This window comes from Nylanderia fulva, unplaced genomic scaffold (genome assembly GCF_048542155.1).
Source record: "Nylanderia fulva isolate GAGA-0341 unplaced genomic scaffold, ASM4854215v1 Scaffold240, whole genome shotgun sequence".
Lineage (NCBI taxonomy): Eukaryota > Metazoa > Arthropoda > Insecta > Hymenoptera > Formicidae > Nylanderia > Nylanderia fulva.
Window position 1 is genome coordinate 126,425 of NW_028190305.1, and position 17,860 is coordinate 144,284.

A 17,860-nucleotide genomic window follows, 5' to 3' on the forward strand; every position below is an offset into this window, starting at 1 on the left:
CAAACACTAACCAACAATTATTTAGAGACTTATTCAAAGATGAGCTTAGTGAATCCTTTTGCATTTTTACAGATGGATCAAAAACGCAAAATCTCGAGTTTACTGGTTTTTCATTAATTTCCTGGGATAAAACTCTTTGTTGTTGTTCAAGAACCTTCGATCGTTTTCTCGAAACATAAAGAAAATTTTATTTTTTTTTCTTCTTTTTGCCGGTTGAAGGATTTCAGGATTAAACAAAAGAGTCTGACAAATAAGGCTGATAATTGTTTATGTGAGTTTAAATTTGTTCAAGTTCACAAAGAAAGACAGTAGATCGCGAATGCTTTATAAGTATGCAGCTATACCGACGGGTGCTCTCGGCAGTATCTCTGGGCTAACTGATTTCCCTTTTTAAACTCGGGGAAGACAACAGACTCGGAATCACGAGCTTTTCATGAAATAGGCGCGTGACACGCGCGCGGCGAATCGCGATTCGCTGTTCGGTTGACCTGTCGATGTCCGCTCGAGATGCTAAACAAAGCCGATCGTCGGTCGAGCCTTGAGTCCGTGGCTTCGACTCGGAACCAGAATAATATTTTCGACGGCTTTGTTACAATTTTAAACATACCGCCCGCCTCGCATACGAACGGATCCGAAATCATTCCACAGGTTTGAGTCGTTATAATGTGTCACAATGAGTAACGACGTTAAACTCGCTGAATAACCTTTGAAAGGGCGAAACCTTATAAATCTTCGCGACGACATGAATACGTGACAACAAATTAAATTCGCGAACAATGAGTACAGCTCGCTTAGAACGTGCAAAATATTTACCATTTCGAAACGTCGAGTGCAAATAATGACGGATATCTATACAAAGATCGTCCGTTCGAATAACACAGTTATCTTCAACTGAAAGACAAGCGAAACATTATTTGCAAAACAAATACAAACTCTTCCCTAAATCTAGACTTAATCTAATTACAAATTTTCTTATAATACGGAATTAATTATCACAATTAATCGGGAGACGGCAAAGCAGCGTGATTGATCGCTTGAGTGAAGAACACGCGGTGCGTATCGTTACTACCCGAACGAGCCCGTCGGATCCGGGGTGGATCTGTGTAACTCGAGCGAGTTCCTTATTACTCGGAGGGAGCAGTGGGTTTTTTACGAGCACAAGCTCACCGACGCGAAAACTCGCAGTCTTATCCTTCCATTTGCTTCGTTGCTGCAACAAATGCAAATAGTCAAGAGACCAAGCACGCCAGATTCGTGCATCGCATTGACGAGCTGCCATCGAGAGAGTCGATTCTCGTTTACCGCGAGTACTGATTCTTCCGGTACTGCGATTATTGGTCGACCTATGAGAAAATGACCCGGCGTGAGCGCTAACAAATCGCTCGGGTCGTCGTTTAACGCAGCAATGGGACGCGAATTGAGACACGCTTCGACTCTGCAAAGTAATGTTGCAAATTCGACCTGAGACAAGGTACGCGGACCCACTACCCTTTTCAAGTGCGTCTTTAGACTCTTTATTCCCGCTTCCCACAGACCGCTGAAGTGCGGTGCTGCGGCTGGAATAAAATGCCATTCCACTCGGTCGTTTGCAAGAGTGGCTCGTAGCGAAATGTCGTTTGTCAATTTGTCAAAAGCCGTTTTTAATTCCCTGTCCGCCCCGTGAAAGTTTGTGCCGTTGTCGCTGTAGAGTTTTTGTGGCAATCCTCGTCGACTTACGAATCTTTGAAAGGCCGCTATAAATCCCGCAGAGGAATAATCCTCAACGAGCTCTATGTAGATAGTCTTCGTCACAAGACAGATAAACAAGGCGATGTAACTTTTACGTGTCTTTTGTTCTCTACCGACTAATGAAGTAACAAGGAACGGCCCGGTGTAATCTACCCCCGTATGCGTGAACGGAGATGATGGATTTACGCGGGGGAAAGGAAGGTCTCCCATAAGTTGATTTGATAGTTTATTCGTGTAACGAGCACACACGACACATTGTCTAATGCAATGTTTTACGGCATTACGACAACCTAATATCCAATATTTTTGGCGGAGTGTTCTAAGCACAAGTTGAGTTCCTCCATGAAGCGAGCTTCTGTGCGTTTAATCAATTAATAACGCGGCTACTCGACCCCGAGGAATTAAGATAGGGTGTTGTTCCTCGAAGGATAGAGCGGAATTCCGTAACCGCCCGCCGAGACGTAGTAAGGAATCTTTTCCTATAAAAGGATTAAGAGGCTTCAGTGGGCTCTTTCGCGGAAGGTTTTCTTCTCTCTTTAACGCTTTGAGTTCGGAGTCAAACGACTTCCTCTGCGTATATGAGAGCCAAAACATTTCCGCGCGTTTAAGTTCGTCCGCGTTAAGAGACAACTCATTATTAATTTCAAAATTCCTTTGCTTAGAAGAACGAGATATAAATCTGTAGACGTAGGCTGTCACTCTAATGAGCTAGTCCAGGAGGAGTATCTATAAGGGAGATCCCATTCCGGTGTACCTTCCATGTGAAGGACAGCGGACTTTCGACTTTCCGAGTGTATTTGCTTAGTTAACTCCGTGGAGATCGGAGAAGCAATGTTATGTGGCGGCCATGCTGTTGAAGGCCGTTGAAGCCAAGGCGGGCCCGCCCACCATAACGAATGTGAGATTAAATTGGATGCGTACAACCCTCTGGATGCACAGTCGGCCGGATTGTCTTTGGACGGTACGTGATTCCATTTGGCCGAGGGTAGATTACACTGCACCTCGGACACTCTGTTTGCTACGTACGTAGTCCATTTCGATAGATGTTGGCGTAATCATGCCAACGCAATCGTGGAGTCCGTCCAACAATGGATCGGACAATGAATAATATTTAATGAATTAATTACCCACTTAACGAGTCGACTCAATAAAACAACGGCGTTGAGCTTGAGCCGCGGAATGCTAACAGTCTTGACGGGAGCCACCTTCGACTTCGCAACAATCAAACTAACGCGGTATTCCGAAAGAGAATGAAAAACGCGCAAGTATACGACAGCAGCGTACGCGCGATTTGAAGCGTCGGCGAATCCATGTATTTCTAACGCGAGATTATCAGGGTTCTGACCCGTCCACCGAGGAATTCTAATGGATTCTAATTTTGGGAACTCGGAAGCGAAAGCATTCCACCGTTGACTCAATTCGTTCGGAAGCGGAGTATCTTAGTCGCAATGTAAAAGCCATAGCTCTTGCAGAATGATTTTTGCGGTTATTACGACCGGCGCAGCCCATCCGAGGGGGTCATACAATCTCGCGATGCACGACAGGATTGAACGCTTCCCCCCCGTGGACCATCACCTTGGCGTGGTGGGGGGACTCACCCTTCGCAAGGGAATAGCCTTGCGAGGGGTGCTAAAAGTGGTCCGTATCTCTCGAGGTACACTGCCCCCGGTCTCGGGGGCATGCCCTCCGTCTCTGGGGGCTCTCCTCGGGGTGTGGAAGAATTTCACATCCCGGGGAGACGGGGCCTACTTCCCCGTTAGAGCTTCGGCTCGTATGTGGTAAGAGATGGCGACCCGGAATTCAAACGCCCGGTGGCATGGCACCGATAGGAGAAGGGACTGCACGGCGCTTCAGCGCTTCCCTTCCCACCATGCTTTGTGGCCCGGCACGCCAGCCGGGTAGGCGGCTTTCGCCGCTGGGGGTTTTTCCTCCTCTCCGTCCTGGGGGGAGGGGCTTGTTCGGGACTTCCCGGGGGAGTGTGCCTCCGGGATTTTGGGGGGGGTGGGTTCTGGCGGCGGAGGCCGCAGAGGAGGGTGCCGTGTGTGATTATCCGGGGGGCTTTGCCCAGAGGGTTTCCCGAGAGGCTCTGCCCGGAGGAGGTCACGCCGGCGGAAGGGTCGATATGGTTACCCAAGGGGCTTTGTCCGGAGGGTTATCCCAAGGGGTTTAGCCCGGAGGGGGCCATATCGATCGGTCCTCGGGGCCCGCTCGTGGAGCGGGCCCGAGGACAGGGAGGTGCCTCAGGGTGCTGAAGGAGAGCCTGGCTCTCGTCTCAGCGTCCCTGGGGTAGGCCGTACTCAGGCCGCTCGGACGTTTCTGAGGCAGGGCTGAGTCGGCGGAGGCGGCCACGCGTGGTCACCCGAGGGGCATAGCCCGGAGGGTTTACTCAAGGGGCACTGCCCGGAGGGGACCACGCGGGTCGGCCGTCGAGGCCGCTCGGACGTTTCCGAGGCGGGGCTCGACGGCGAGTGTGGAGTCGCAGGGTGCTGATTGGAGAGCGTGGCTCTCGTCCCAGCGTCCCTGCGACTGGCCACTCCTAAGCCGCTCGGACGTTTCCGAATCCGGGTCGGGAGTGGCGGAGAAAACGAGCCGCGGTTACCCAAGAGGCATAGCCCGGAGGGTGCTGCGGCCGCTTACTGCTGGGGCCGCTCGGACGTTTCCGAGGCAGGGCCCGGCGGCAAGAGAAGATATCCCCGGTCGGTCGGGACCGTTTCCCCTTCCGAACCGACCGATCAGAGAGGCGCACACCCCTCGTCAAAGGCTTTCAACGAAGGGCAACACGGTATGCTGGTCGCCACGGCGTGTAGGGCAGGACCGGGGAGCGGCGACCTTGTCCAAAGCGTCCGTGGGGCCCCCCGGGTGGCGCCGTCCGCTGCGGTACCCGCATGGTCGGAGGTGCGGGACCCCTGAAAGCCCGTGTGGGCGTCAAATCCCACACGGGTGTGTAAGGGGCTCGGAGTCTGGCCGGAGTGCGGTATCCCCCCGGCCTAAGACATATGTCCCCTCCCCGGGGGAACTTGGGGCTCGGCCTTGGGATGTGGCCGGTCATGTTTCGGGGCATCCTTTGGCCGGTGGGGGTATACCCTGGGGGACGAAGCCGCAGCGGGACAGTGGGACTAAACAAGATAAGTAAGAATTTTAACAATATACAAAACAACAACACAGATGGAGCTAACGCGCAAAAGGAACTGGAAAAGGTGTACGGCAAAGAGGACACCCGTACTTCTCTAGAAGAGAAGTACCGCTGGCACGGGGATCTACTGAGACCAGTGGACTTAGTGGACCTGGCTAAATGTGACTCAACCAGTAGCTTTTTTTCGACCTTCTCGAGAACGTCGAACAAGGAAAAAGCCAAGAACGGTTCTGCGCAAAGAAGACGGAAAATGATAATGGAACGAGAAAAGGCGAGAACCAGCGCACTCGCCCAAAGGACGAGGATGGTGGAATCAGTAATAGGAACGGACACTGAGGATACAGACAACCTACCAAACGAAGGGGAAGGCAACACAGAAAGGCCTACAGCAAAAAACATTCTCGACAAGAAAGAATTCCCTGCTCTTTGTACCAAGACAAATATACCGGTACAGGAACAAGAGGGTATTAGCGAAACAGAGGAGGGACAGGCTCTACCACCGGTACCTGCACCCAGAAGAAGAGGCCGGCCAATAACTACCGGTGATTTCGAAAAAGTAAAGGCTGCAAAAATTGCGAAACAAGAAGAGCAGGAAGCGTGCCTGGAACAGATCTTGGACCCTTTACAAGAACCTCACCCAGGGAAGTCATATTATGACTTCCTCAAGAGGATAAGGGAAAAAGAAGAGGAATATTATAAGATGACAATCCCTGACCTGGAAGCAATCACCTCAGAGAAAGCAACGGCAATTTATAAAGTAGCCGTTGCGTTCAGGAAAATGAAAGGCTCACTGATTAGGCAAGCCAAAGATGCAGCCGCAGACATGTGTGCGGCTGCAACAACGTTAGCTCTAAGGGCTCAGAACCCGACAGAGGCTCCAGTAGAGAGACAACTAAAGGAACTACGTCATCAAGTACATCAGTTAATGCTGGAAAAGCAGCAACTGGAGAGGGAACTAAAACGGGCCAATAGAAAGAAAATCCGTCCAAAGTTCAATCCGGACACATCAGATGATGATGAAAGAGAAAGACCGCTTAACGCAAATAGAGAAGGAATAAGCACCAGGGCAAGAAAACGGATTGATGGGGCCCCGCTTCTACTCAAAAGCGGGGGGTTCCCATCAACCCAAGAAAGGGAAATAATCAGGGAAACCTCACTTCCACCCGTGGGCGGGGAAGCCTCCCTGATCAAAGATATCGAGATGCGGGGGGTCTCACCTCCACCATACGATGGGGAGACCTCGGGCACCTCAGGATTAAAAAGGAAGGAAGGAAAGGATCAAAACGTGGAAAGGATGGAAGTGAATGATGAAGACGAGGAATATCCACCCATCCTCTAATATAAGAAAAATCCTACTTTACTGAAAGGGAAAGGGGAAAGACTTCCCCCCAAGACTCACGGAACAATGTACGTCAAAAGAGGAAATGCAGAATACATTATTCCACAAGATAAAAGAGAAGAAAAGGAAGTCAGAGAGAAAGAGAAATTCATGGGCATGGTGGCTATGATCGAAGGTGTAGTAGTGAGGGAGCTCGACAAAAGATTGGGATGCCCAGTACCCACATATGGCGAGACCCTCAGAGCCAAAAAAGGAGTCAAGGAGCAGCAACAACAACAACAGCAACAGCCCAAACCACAAAAAATGGCAAAGGTGGGAACAATCAGATTAGAAAATCCGGCACAGGAGGAGAGAACAGCTGCCAAGCCGATAGTCAAGGGAGTGGAGGTCGTAAGAAAGGCGGTTAGAATAAGGCCCGCCACTACGTTAAATCCGCCCTCGCGCCCGGCAACAGCAAGGATCTCCGGACCCAAATCAAAGGAGGCGGTAAAGGGTAATACAACAGTTTTACCCTTACAACAGCAACCCGGAAAAAAGTTGATACCTCAGGGTGCAGGGAAGAAAGGAGGAGCGCCACAAGGACAAGTCCCAAAATCCTTAAACGAGAGGGTCGCCGCTCCCTGGAGTGAAGTAGTCTCCAGAAGAGAGAAAAAAGCGAGAGCAGTAACAGCAGCTGTGATAGAGACTGTGGCTGCAAATACGAGGATAAAGGGAGGCAGAGTGAGCGCAACTACAAACATAAACCCTCCCCAAACAAAAATGACTGGCCAAGAGCCAGCCAAAAAGAAGAAGAAAAGGAGGGAACTCAGGACGGCAGCAATCACACTGACGTGCCCTCCCGGAACGTATGAGAAAAACCTCCGGGAGGCACGGCAGAAGATGGAAGCGCAAGGCCTTAATATGGAAGGCGCAACGATCAAAAGAGGAGCAACGGGATCGTACATTTTTGAGATACCGGGGGCAAATGGACATGAGAAAGCGGATAGATTTGCCCTCGGAATGAGGGAGGCCTTGAAAGGCAAAACGGGCGTCAAAGTCCAACGCCCAATCAAGATGGCAGAGATGAGACTTCGGGGGCTCGATGAGTCCATCAGAGCCTCCGAAGTAATTAAAGCAATAGCCACAGTAGGGAATTGCGAGGAAGAGGAGATCCACCTGGGGGAGTAAGGAAAACCCCAGGTAGAATGGGAATCGTCTGGATCCGTTGCCCGCTGAAAGCAGCAAATAGTATAATGGGCACGGCCAAAATACAGATAGGTTGGGCACTGGTGCGCGCCGAAATGTTAGATGCCAGACCCCTCCAGTGATATAAATGCTTGGAAGGGGACACGTGCGCGCGCGGTGCCCAAACAAGAAGGACCGTAGCGGTAAATGTTACCGCTGCGGAAATGAGGGCCACGCAGCCAAAAACTGCGTGGCAGAAGTAAACTGTCCGGTATGCGCAGACAAAGGACTTCCCACCAAACATAGAGCGGGAAGTAAATCGTGCATGCCGGTGCAAAAGGGAAGGAGAGGAGTCCTACTTAATAAAGTGATAAACTATCCCCCCTCCCAAGAAGCTCCCCCCTTATTGATTTTAACAATATAGTGGAGGCCCCAAAAGACCAAAGGCCTCCACGCACAAGGGGGAAGAAGAGAGAGGAGGAGAAACTTCCAGAAGGAGGCGCCAAAAAGACGCGCCTCCAACTAAAACTAAATGAGGGAGATCCTGCCGCTATGGAGGTAGGACCTATGGAGGAGAAAAAAGAAAGAAATGGCTTATAAAGTACTACAAGCAAACCTAAATCATTCAGGGCCGGCCCAGGATCTCTTCGTCCAAAATATGGCGGAGAGAGACTACGGCCTGGGAATCGTAGCTGAGCCGCACCGTGTTCCAGACAACAACGGGGCAAGCAGTACGGACGGCTTGGCTGCGATCACCCACAGAGGAGCGTCAAACTCTCTCCCAATGGAACCTTTAAAATCGGGAGAGGGTACGGTCACGGTCAGATGGGGGTCCATCATCGTCATTGGCGTGTACCTTCCGCCGAGTCTCAGTAGAGGGGACTTTTGCGGGAGACTACACGCCATAGAGAGACAGCTGGCGGAATATCACCCCGCCCCAATAGTCGTCGCGGGGGACTTCAACGCCAAGTCAGGTGCTTGGGGGTCCCCACGCGACGACTGGCGGGGTGGACAAGTTCTAGACTAGGCGGCGCGAGGTGGTTCTCTCCCCTGTAATAGGGGGAGGAAGGCCACATGTGTTAGGAGGCAGGGGGAGTCAATCGTAGATTTGACATGGATTACTCCCTCTGCCTCAAGGTTGGTGAGCGGTTGGGAGGATACTGGCGGAGACGGAAACTATTTCTGATCATAGATACATAGAGTTCTCCGTCGGTGCCTTCCCCCGTGAAGTGATTGAGCGCCGCCAAGAGAGAGAAACTGTCTCTCGGAGATGGGCCCTCAAGAAGTTGGACCAGGACGCGTTTCTGGCTGCAGTCGAAGCGGCCCTGATGGTACGAGGAGGGGAAAGTAGGGAGGACCTGGAAAAAGAAAGGGCATGGCTGCTCAAGACAGTAAATGATGCCTGTGATGCAGCCATGCCCAAAATAAAACGGAAGTCCCCCGAAAGGCTTACTGCCCTCCTTATCAGGACGCGTAGGTCATCTCGCTTTTCTTTGTAGATGTCCCACGCGTCCTGATATTCCTCGGGGTCCAACCGCTCAAACTTTCTTTTCTTATAGGCTCTTTTTCTGGCGTGGTTGGAGGAAATCGCCGAAGCAAGGCGAGCCTCCGACCACGCCAGAAGAAGAGCCTATAAGAGAAGGAAGTTAGAGCGGTTGGACCCCGAGGGATATCAGGACGCGTGGGACATCTACAAAGAAAAGCGAGATGACCTATGCGTCCTGATAAGGAGGGCAAAGGCGAGAGCCTGGGAGGAGTTGCTCTCCTCCCTGAACAAAGACCCGTGGGGGCGCCCCTATCGTATAGTTCTAAAGAAGCTAAGAAGCGGAGGCGCCCCAATCACGGAGTCCTTAGACTCCCAATTTGTCGGCCAAGTCGTAGACACCCTGTTCCCGCGGGAGGAGGATCATGATGACCCAATTCCGGAGCGGGAATGGGAGTGGGACGAGAAGGCCATGGGGGTCACGGAAGGAGAGCTTCGTGGCGCCATCAGGAAGATTAAGTCCGGAAAAGCTCCCGGTCCTGATGGCGTCCACGGAAAGATATGGGTTCTCGCCTATCGGGGTCTGGCGAGGCCCATGCGGAGGATGTACAACGAATGCTTCCGCATGAGCCGTTTCCCACGAGAATGGAAGAAGGCCAAAATAGTCCTCCTTCCTAAAGAGGGCAAGCCAAGAGATATGCCCTCGGCGTATAGGCCAATTTGCCTAATAGACGAGGCGGGTAAGATCCTTGAGAGGATCATAGTAGACCGCCTCGTCTACCACTTGTCCCGGAAAGGTCCGAATCTGAACCGGGAACAATACGGCTTCCGGGTTGGACGATCCACAATAGACGCAATTCGTCGGGTTCGTTCGATCTCGGGGGCCGTAACGGAGGAAGGCGGGGTGTTGATGGCTGTGTCATTAGATATATCGAACGCCTTCAACACCCTGCTATGGCACCGGATTGGGGCGACCCTGGCTTATCACAGGGTCCCCCAGTATCTGGTGTCAATCCTGGCGGACTATTTCCGGGACAGGCGATTGGCCTATACCAACAGTAATGCCGAGGAACAAAGGCGTCAAATGACGTGCGGGGTTCCGCAGGGGTCAGTGCTTGGACCCCTTCTATGGAATCTCGCATATGACGCCGTTCTTCGGCAAGCCCTCCCCCCTGACTGCCACACGGTGTGTTACGCAGACGACACACTGGTGATAGTCGGGGGGAACTCGTGGGAGGACGCGACCGCTCGGACGAACATCGCAGTCAACCGCGTTGTGCGCTTTGTAAAACGGATGGGACTCAAGGTGACGCCCCAAAAAACTGAGGCCATTTTTTTACACGATGGCTCTCATGGAGCGCCACCAAGAGTCCACATCAGAGTGGAGGACACCCCAGTAGAGGTGGGGGCCTGCTTAAAATACCTAGGCCTCCACCTCGATAGCAAGTGGACCTTCCGGGAGCACTTCCGCCGCATATCCCCCAAAGTAGAGAGGGCAGCAATGGCGCTACAGCATCTGCTGCCCAATCTTAAGAGACCCGGCGGGAGTGTTAGGAAGTTGTACGCCGGAACGATACACGCCATGCTCCTGTACGGGGCCCCGGTATGGGCGGAATGCTTGGAGGCTGCCCGCGGCTCAAGAAATGCACTAAGGCAAGTACAGAGGCGGGTAGCCAACAGGATCTGTCGGGGCTACTGTACATTGAGTTGGGCGGCAGTGGGGGTGCTCTCTGGAGTACCCCCTGTGGAGATGCTCGCCCGCATGTACGCGGAAGTTTACACGTGTACGCGTGATTATCAGCGGGCGGGCATCATAGTGACGGAGAGACTCCGGCGTACAGTGAGGGTCCACTCTCGGCGGGCGCTGATCCAAAGATGGAAGGACAGCCTTGCAGATCCAAGGCTGCCAGGATAGCGCACCGTCGAGGCTATACCCTGTCTAGAAAGCTGGCTAGACAGGGCCAAAGAAGGGGTGTTCTTTCATATGACACAGGTACTCACCGGACATGGCTGTTTCGTTGAGTACCTGAATAGGATAGGGAAAGAGCGCACAACGCGGTGTCATCACTGCGGCCACGAGCGCGACACCGCCCAGCACACACTGGATTGTGTTGCCTGGGCGGGCGAGAGAGTGGAGCTCGTGGCTGTAGTAGGAGGGAATCTGTCATTGCCCTCAATAGTGGGGGCAATGACGGAAAATGAGGAAGCATAGAGGGCGTTCTCCTCCTTCTGCAGCAAAGTTATGCTGCAGAAGGAGGAGGCTGAGAGGGAGAGAGAGAGAGAGGGAGAGACGGAGGGCGGGAACGTGCCCCCTCTTTCCCCGGCATCGGCGGGCTTGCCCGTTTGTGGTGTCGGGGATCGGGGGAGGGGGGGGGCGCGCTCCCAGTGGAAGGAGAAAAAGAGGAGATATGAAGGGAAAAGGTGTGCCTTCTCCGCCCCCGCCGTCGGCGGGCTTGCCTGCCGATGGCGGTGGGAATTGGGGGGGGGGGGGTACAACCTCAGAAAGAGGAGGAGAGGAGACGAAGTCATGGGAGGCGGGAACGGGCCCTCTCTTTTCTCGCCGTCGACAAGCTTGCTCGTTTGTGGCGGCATGGATCAGGGGAGGGGTTCGCTTTGCACATACCCGCGTCAGATATAGATGCGGGATGAGGTCTCCGGGGGGGGGGGCTGGGAACACTTAAGTCCCTGGGCTTCCCCCCCCCCGAGGATCTCACGGGAATTCGGGGGCGCGGGTGCGTCGCCTCGCTTAGGCGGGGTAGGCGCGGCCGCGTCCCCGAACGGGAAATCCCCTTGGCTGCGGCCAAATCCTAACTCTCAAGGAAGCGGAGGAAGCCGCAGCCGGGGGGACCGAGGGGGGGCCACGTGTCCCTGGCGGGTAGGCATCGCCCGTCCGCTGGGGGCGCCTGGGCCCTCCTCAAGGACGGAGACGTGACGTGCGGGGCCCTCTTACCGGGAGCCATAAGGCACCGGTGGGAGGGCAACGTCGTCCACGGAGGGGGTTTCCCTCTTTCAGAGAGGAACCCCCTGGTGAGGGCTCCCCCGGTAAAACGCCGAATCGGATCACCCTTAGGGGGTCCGGGGGTCGCGACCACCGGGGGGGGGGCGGGGGGCGATGGCTCGAGCGGGAGTTCTCGAGCCATGGCCCCGCCCCCCAAACTTTTTGGGAAGGCGCGGCGTGGGGCCGGTGTCGCCCCGCGCCGCAACCGCGAGGGAACCGCACAATCATTGACTGTACGGTCAGGAAGGGGTCTCGGCCGTAAGACCGAGGCAGCTCCCCGGAGACGGCTTGGCGGGGGCGGCGAGACGGCATGGGATACCAGCATCCTCGCCGTCCCCTATCCAACGCCCGAGCAGGACACCCGCTGGGGTTTTAGTGAGGTAGGCCTTGGGCCCCCTGGTCGAACCATTCGTGGCTCGTTCAAGGGGAACAAGGATTCCCACATAACCCGCACCTCTACCCGGAGGTGCGCGGTACCATGACGGTTTCCCCAGCGTCACTAAAAAAAAAAGGATTGAACGCTTAGTTAACGCGATAGGAAAATTAAATTTCACAGTGAGACGAAAGGAGTCTTCCGTAGGGAGCCATGATAATCCGAGTATTTTCAACGATTTGTCTTTTAGGATGAGGTGATCGGTAACGTCCGATTGCTCGCTGGACAAATCGTCAAGAAGCTCGCTACAGTTCGAAGCCTATTTACGAAGTAAAAAATCTCCGCGCCTCATTAGCTCAACGAGCTGAGTTCGCGTATTTATTAACGAATCGATATCGTTTGCTCCGAACAATGCGTCGTCCACGTAAATGGAATCATTGACGATCGGTACCGCGGCAGGAAATTTTGCACCCTCATCAAGCGCGAGCTGTCGAAGCACGCGCATCGACAGATAAGATGCCGACACTAAACCATACGTCATTGTAAGAAGGCGAAAGTGAGTAAGCGGGCGTCATCCGTCGGACGCCACAGGATTCTTTGGTAATCGACGTCCCGCGGATGCACGCGTATCTGCCGAAACATCTTGGCGATGTCTGCCGTATAAACCAAGCGCCATACACGTCAACGCGATAAGACGGCAGGGAGATCCTGCTGCAACTTTGGCCCGATGAGCAAGTGGTCGTTAAGTGACGCGCCATTCCGTGTTTTACACGACGCGTTAAATACGACTCGAAGCTTTGTGGTGCAACTATCCTCTCTCATTACTGGATGATGGGGAATATAAATCGGTATATTCTCAGTGGGTTCTGACTCGCAAACGCGAGTCATATGTCCAAGTGCCTCGTACTCTGTAAGAAAGTCTCTGTATAGCGAACAGAGGTCGGATTTCGAATTCAATTTATTTTCCAGACGACCGTACAATGTACGCGCTATGGAAAGAGATTCCCCGATATCGATCGGCAAAGTATTTTTGAAGGGTAATCTCACGACATAACGACCGTCAGGATCACGACTGTGCGTTTGAGCGAAATGAGATTCGCATTTTTCCTCCTCCTCCGTGAGGGGAGTCGGCGTGAGAATCTCTTTGTCCTCCCAGAATTTCTGGAGAAGAGAGTCCACATCTAGCACGGATACGCAATTCAAAACAGCTACTTTTTGTGAAGTAGTTTCTTTACTTCCGGTCGGTCCAGAGATTATCCAACCGAACACGGTCGATTGGGCAGTGGGCGCTCCATGAGGGCCCTGTCTCAGGTCGCGCAACAAGAGCGAACCGTACACGTCCGCGCCGATCAGCATATGAATCTGATGTCGACTAGATGGATCCGGATCCGCTAGTAAAAGGCCCTGTAAATGAGGCCACGATTCTATAGGCCGAATTCGCGACGCGGCGTACGAAGTTATTCGCGGGAATACATACGCAGTGACCGGAAAAACAGGATTCAATTTTTCGCACGGCGTCAAATTTAGTGAAACTCTCGATCGCGCAGAACCGGTATATTTCTCCCCGAAACCTTTTATTTGAAGATCGGTCCTCTGTCGTTTAGTGCGAAGCGTTTGACTCAATGCTTCGGAAATAAAGCTAAAATTAGACCCTTGATCTAATAAAGCGCGAACCTTGAAACATCTTTCTTCAGAAATGTGTATGTCAACCCACGCGGTCGCGAGAAGAACGGTGGGCATCGTGGTATTCGGAGGTTTGATAGTTTGCACGCTGGCGACGGCGGCGTCGCCGACTACGACAGTCTTACTCGTGGTAGTAGACGCATTAACGCTCGAATTCGATAAACGGGAATTTTCCGCTATGTCCTGATTTTGATCATTCTCAGGGTGTAACAATGTGTTATGAAAGCGTTGACAATGAGCGCATCGAATTTTGCTCGAGCATTTCGGCGTGAAATGTCCGGCTCGCAAACAATTGAAGCAGACTCGATTCTGTCGCGCGATTGTATGCCGCAGTGTCGCGTTTTTCCGACGAAATTCCTCGCACTTCGTAACTGAATGACTGCCGGAACAGCAAATGCACTTAATCGCAGAAAGATTATGAACGGAGGACTGCGTTTTGTCACTCTTAGAATTGACGATTACTTTAGGATTGTCGGAGAAGTCCGACAGACCTCGTATTCGAAGCGTGAGGAATTCGTGGATATCCTTGTATGAAGGAAGCTCGCGACTTGATGAAATTTTTAAATTTCATCCGCTCCTTGTTTTCGAACTAAATTTTTGAGAGATGACGTAGACGAGAATGTCATCCCACTCGCGCACCGGCCGCTTTAGATTAGTGAGAGCCGCAAGAGATGCGGACACGGTATCTCTCAACTTTCGCATTTCCGCGACGTTTTCCGCCTTCATTGTCGTTAGGCACATGAAGGCGTGAATGTGAGTATGGATCAACGTAAGTTGATCGTCATACTCGTCAATCATAATTAGCGTCGGAAATCTTTAAATTACTAATAATCGAGGCAGCGTCACCGACGACGCTCGTTTTGAGGTAATAAAATTTCTGCGTGTTCGCGAGAAAATCATTACTCGCGACAAGAGACTCGAAAGTATTTTTAAAGCTCTCCCATTCGGAGAACTTGCCCGAAAACTTCGGAAGTAAGATCCGTGGCAACTGAAAATTGTGATTATAAACGCCCTCGCGAATAGAAGAATCAGTACTGTTTTCTAACGACGGAGATTGATTAATTGAGAGTCGACTTATCGTATCGCGAAGAAGGTCCGCCGTGTCGTGGTACTCCTCGGCGCTCAGAAAGTCTCCATTCAGAAAATACGAGACAGTCTTCTGCACCTCCAAAGTTGTGACCTGCAGCAGCTTGACGTGTAGTCCTCGACAGGAAGTCCAAAGCGTTTCCAGAGTTGCAAGACGCCCCTGCGTCTTTGCTAATGTAACATTAGCTTTCGCTAATTTCTTGAAGTTAACGAAGACTCGCTTTATCGAGTCGATGATTTCAACTTGCGAGATGAGCAAATTTCTTAATTCGGCCATTATTTCTTCGTTAATGAGCCGTTAATATTTACTTGATCGAAGGTACCGGGCGCGTGAGCACGGCGCCGACGGTAACGAATTCGCGACGACTTGCGGTCGAATCGCGACACTGTGATGTCGCTTAAGAATACACGGGATATGCCGGGGAGCGTTACAGCTGCGCCGACGGCAACCCTTCCGCGGATGATTTTTTATCGACAAGTGGATTTCTCCTATGCCTGAAGAACTAACGCCATGACGTTCAATTGCCACGCCGACGGCGACGAACTCGCGACGATTCCTTTTTAATCGTCGCGACCAATCTCGGTTAGCACTGTGTATGATGTTCCGAGCGTGTTATCGACGCCGACGGCAACACCTTCGTGGAATACTTTACTTCGTTCCGCGAAACACGATGTAATTTTGACTTTGAGTTCACGAATTGTTTCCACCACCAGATCACCGAGATGAACCTTGTAAATTAACTCGCGAATAAGACGCGAAGTTCAACATTTTGACTCCCGCGGTAATGTTCGTTAAAGTTAACTCCACGACGGGAAAATTAACTCCATTTGTCGCTCAAGCAGAGTGAGAGAGCCCAGAGAGAAAACCCCGATTGATAGCGAACGCGACACTGTCTTTGACTTTCCTTCTCTTCTTCTGCACTCACTCGATTGTAAAACGAGGAGTCACAGTCCGACGTCTCACTGCCAATGTTCACCTTTTCCGTCTCACAACGCGAATATCTCGCGTATTTTGATTATCTGTATGATCCGATTAAAGAATATCCGGCTCGAAGGATCATTCAATATGTTCAAGAACCTTCGATCGTTTTCTCGAAACATAAAGAAAATTTTATTTTTTTTTCTTCTTTTTGCCGGTTGAAAGATTTCAGGATTAAACAAAAAAGTCTGACAAATAAGGCTGATAATTGTTTATGTGAGTTTAAATTTGTTCAAGTTCACAAAGAAAGACAGTAGATCGCGAATGCTTTATAAGTATGCAGCTATACCGACGGGTGCTCTCGGCAGTATCTCTGGGCTAACTGATTTCCCTTTTTAAACTCGGGGTAGACAACAGACTCGGAATCACGAGCTTTTCATGAAATAGGCGCGTGACACGCGCGCGGCGAATCGCGATTCGCTGTTCGGTTGACCTGTCGATGTCCGCTCGAGATGCTAAACAAAGCCGATCGTCGGTCGAGCCTTGAGTCCGTGGCTTCGACTCGGAACCAGAATAATATTTTCGACGGCTTTGTTACAATTTTAAACAGTTGTAGATACAGAACTCATTCATATGCATCCATTTTCTCTCTAGAGGCAATGGCTATTTTAGAAGCCATTAATAAAATGAAAGAACTTCAAATTAGAAACGTTACTATTTTTTCGGACTCAAAATCAGTTTTAACGGCGCTAAGTAATATCAGTCTGCAAAATAGAATCTCGCACCTAATATTCAAAATTAAACACAGTATCAAGGAGTTTAATGAGAATGGTGGTCATATTAGGCTAGTATGGATTCCTAGTCATTGTGGGATTAATAGAAATGAAATGGCAGACAAGGCAGCTAAAGAAGCTCCGAAGCAAGGGAGGGATTATTATATCAACACCTCAATCAGAGATTTTAGTTCAAAATGGAAGGATGAATTGTTTGATCTTTTTTTCACATGGTGCAAGGATACAGGGAAATGTAAAGCAATATGGTATATGAAAAACTGTCTTACATCAAATAGAGTTCCCTGGTTTCAGGATTTCAACATTTCGCGGGAGAGTGTGGTCTCCATTTGCAGACTGAGATGTGATCACACTTCGCTGAAAGTCTTCACAGGTTCGACATTGTACTCTCTCCGAATTGCAATTATTGTGACTTAACGGAATCTACGGAGATCATGTTTTTTGGCAGTGCGGTCGCTTCGAAAAGCAAAGGTCTCTGTTAATAAAGCGATTATCGGGGGTGATAGCAGTACTAACGTTTTCAATCAGGTCTCTGCTTAGTACAATAGATGCAAAACTTGTGTTTGCGGTGAGTTCATTCATACAAAAAATAAAAATGAAAATATAAATATGTTTAAGTAACACAATGTCCTCTTTTCTTGGTTCGATATTTCTATTGCTAAATAGGTGTATTTTAACGATTATAAATAAAAATAAAGTAGAAAAAAAGGGAAAAAGAAAAAAAAAATATATATGTATTTATAGATATTAGCAAGCTCTTATAGGGCGGTAGTCTATCACCAGTGTTAAGGTTACTTAAAATTTTTATTTTAGAAGTTATTAGTTTGATCCGGTTATTTGAGTTTAACCCGTTTAAGATGCATTTCATAAACCTGTACAGAGCGATCCTATGTAAGTGGTGATATATATACTTTAGCGGTTTTTTTTAGCCTATTTCTAATTCGAAAGCAAATTATATTGTCAAGTCATATGCTTAAGATTCTTAATCTTAAGCCTAGATATGTTAAACTTCGATTTAGCCAGTTTCTGGTCGAGTTAAATTGCATTTTATTAGTTTATTTATTATTTTTATTTTTTATTTATTGGTTTAAGAATATATTGGTTCCCAGTCAGCCGTTAAGTTAAGATAAGCTTTAATTATTTTATTTTGTAATCTAATAAAC

The 17,860-nt window shown here is 50.5% G+C and overlaps 4 protein-coding genes across 4 annotated transcripts; 1 reads left to right on the plus strand and 3 right to left on the minus strand.

The window, feature by feature from the left end:
- Window positions 1-1,149: 1,149 nt before the first annotated feature.
- On the minus strand, window positions 1,150-1,938 carry LOC146723041 (uncharacterized). The gene has a single exon (XM_085483312.1). It carries the CDS (start codon window positions 1,936-1,938, stop codon window positions 1,150-1,152), a length of 789 nt encoding a protein of 262 aa, XP_085339438.1.
- Window positions 1,939-12,899: 10,961 nt separating this feature from the next.
- LOC114941948 (uncharacterized) lies at window positions 12,900-14,627 on the minus strand. Its single transcript, XM_085483313.1, has 2 exons — window positions 14,533-14,627; window positions 12,900-14,448 (listed from the first exon to the last, which is right to left on the minus strand). Exons 1-2 carry the CDS (start codon window positions 14,625-14,627, stop codon window positions 12,900-12,902), a joined length of 1,644 nt encoding a protein of 547 aa, XP_085339439.1.
- A 64-nt stretch (window positions 14,628-14,691) lies between these two features.
- LOC114941946 (uncharacterized) lies at window positions 14,692-15,264 on the minus strand. The gene has a single exon (XM_029317147.1). It carries the CDS (start codon window positions 15,262-15,264, stop codon window positions 14,692-14,694), a length of 573 nt encoding a protein of 190 aa, XP_029172980.1.
- A 1,301-nt stretch (window positions 15,265-16,565) lies between these two features.
- On the plus strand, window positions 16,566-17,237 carry LOC114941945 (uncharacterized). The gene is made up of 2 exons (XM_029317146.1): window positions 16,566-17,070; window positions 17,146-17,237. The coding sequence occupies exons 1-2, from the start codon at window positions 16,566-16,568 to the stop codon at window positions 17,235-17,237; spliced, it is 597 nt and encodes a 198-aa protein (XP_029172979.1).
- Window positions 17,238-17,860: the final 623 nt, after the last annotated feature.

Excerpts from the sequence above, each read along its gene's own strand:
- LOC146723041 (XM_085483312.1), bottom strand. The coding sequence starts at position 1,938 with ATGGGAGACCTTCCTTTCCCCCGCGTAAATCCATCATCTCCGTTCACG.
- LOC114941948 (XM_085483313.1), bottom strand. The coding sequence starts at position 14,627 with ATGAAGGCGGAAAACGTCGCGGAAATGCGAAAGTTGAGAGATACCGTG. Across the intron at positions 14,449-14,532 it reads CTAAAGCGGCCGGTGCGCGA|TCGCGAGCTTCCTTCATACA; the intron begins GTGGGATGACAT and ends AATTTCATCAAG.
- LOC114941946 (XM_029317147.1), bottom strand. The coding sequence starts at position 15,264 with ATGGCCGAATTAAGAAATTTGCTCATCTCGCAAGTTGAAATCATCGAC.
- LOC114941945 (XM_029317146.1), top strand. The coding sequence starts at position 16,566 with ATGGCTATTTTAGAAGCCATTAATAAAATGAAAGAACTTCAAATTAGA. Across the intron at positions 17,071-17,145 it reads TTCGCTGAAAGTCTTCACAG|TGCGGTCGCTTCGAAAAGCA; the intron begins GTTCGACATTGT and ends GTTTTTTGGCAG.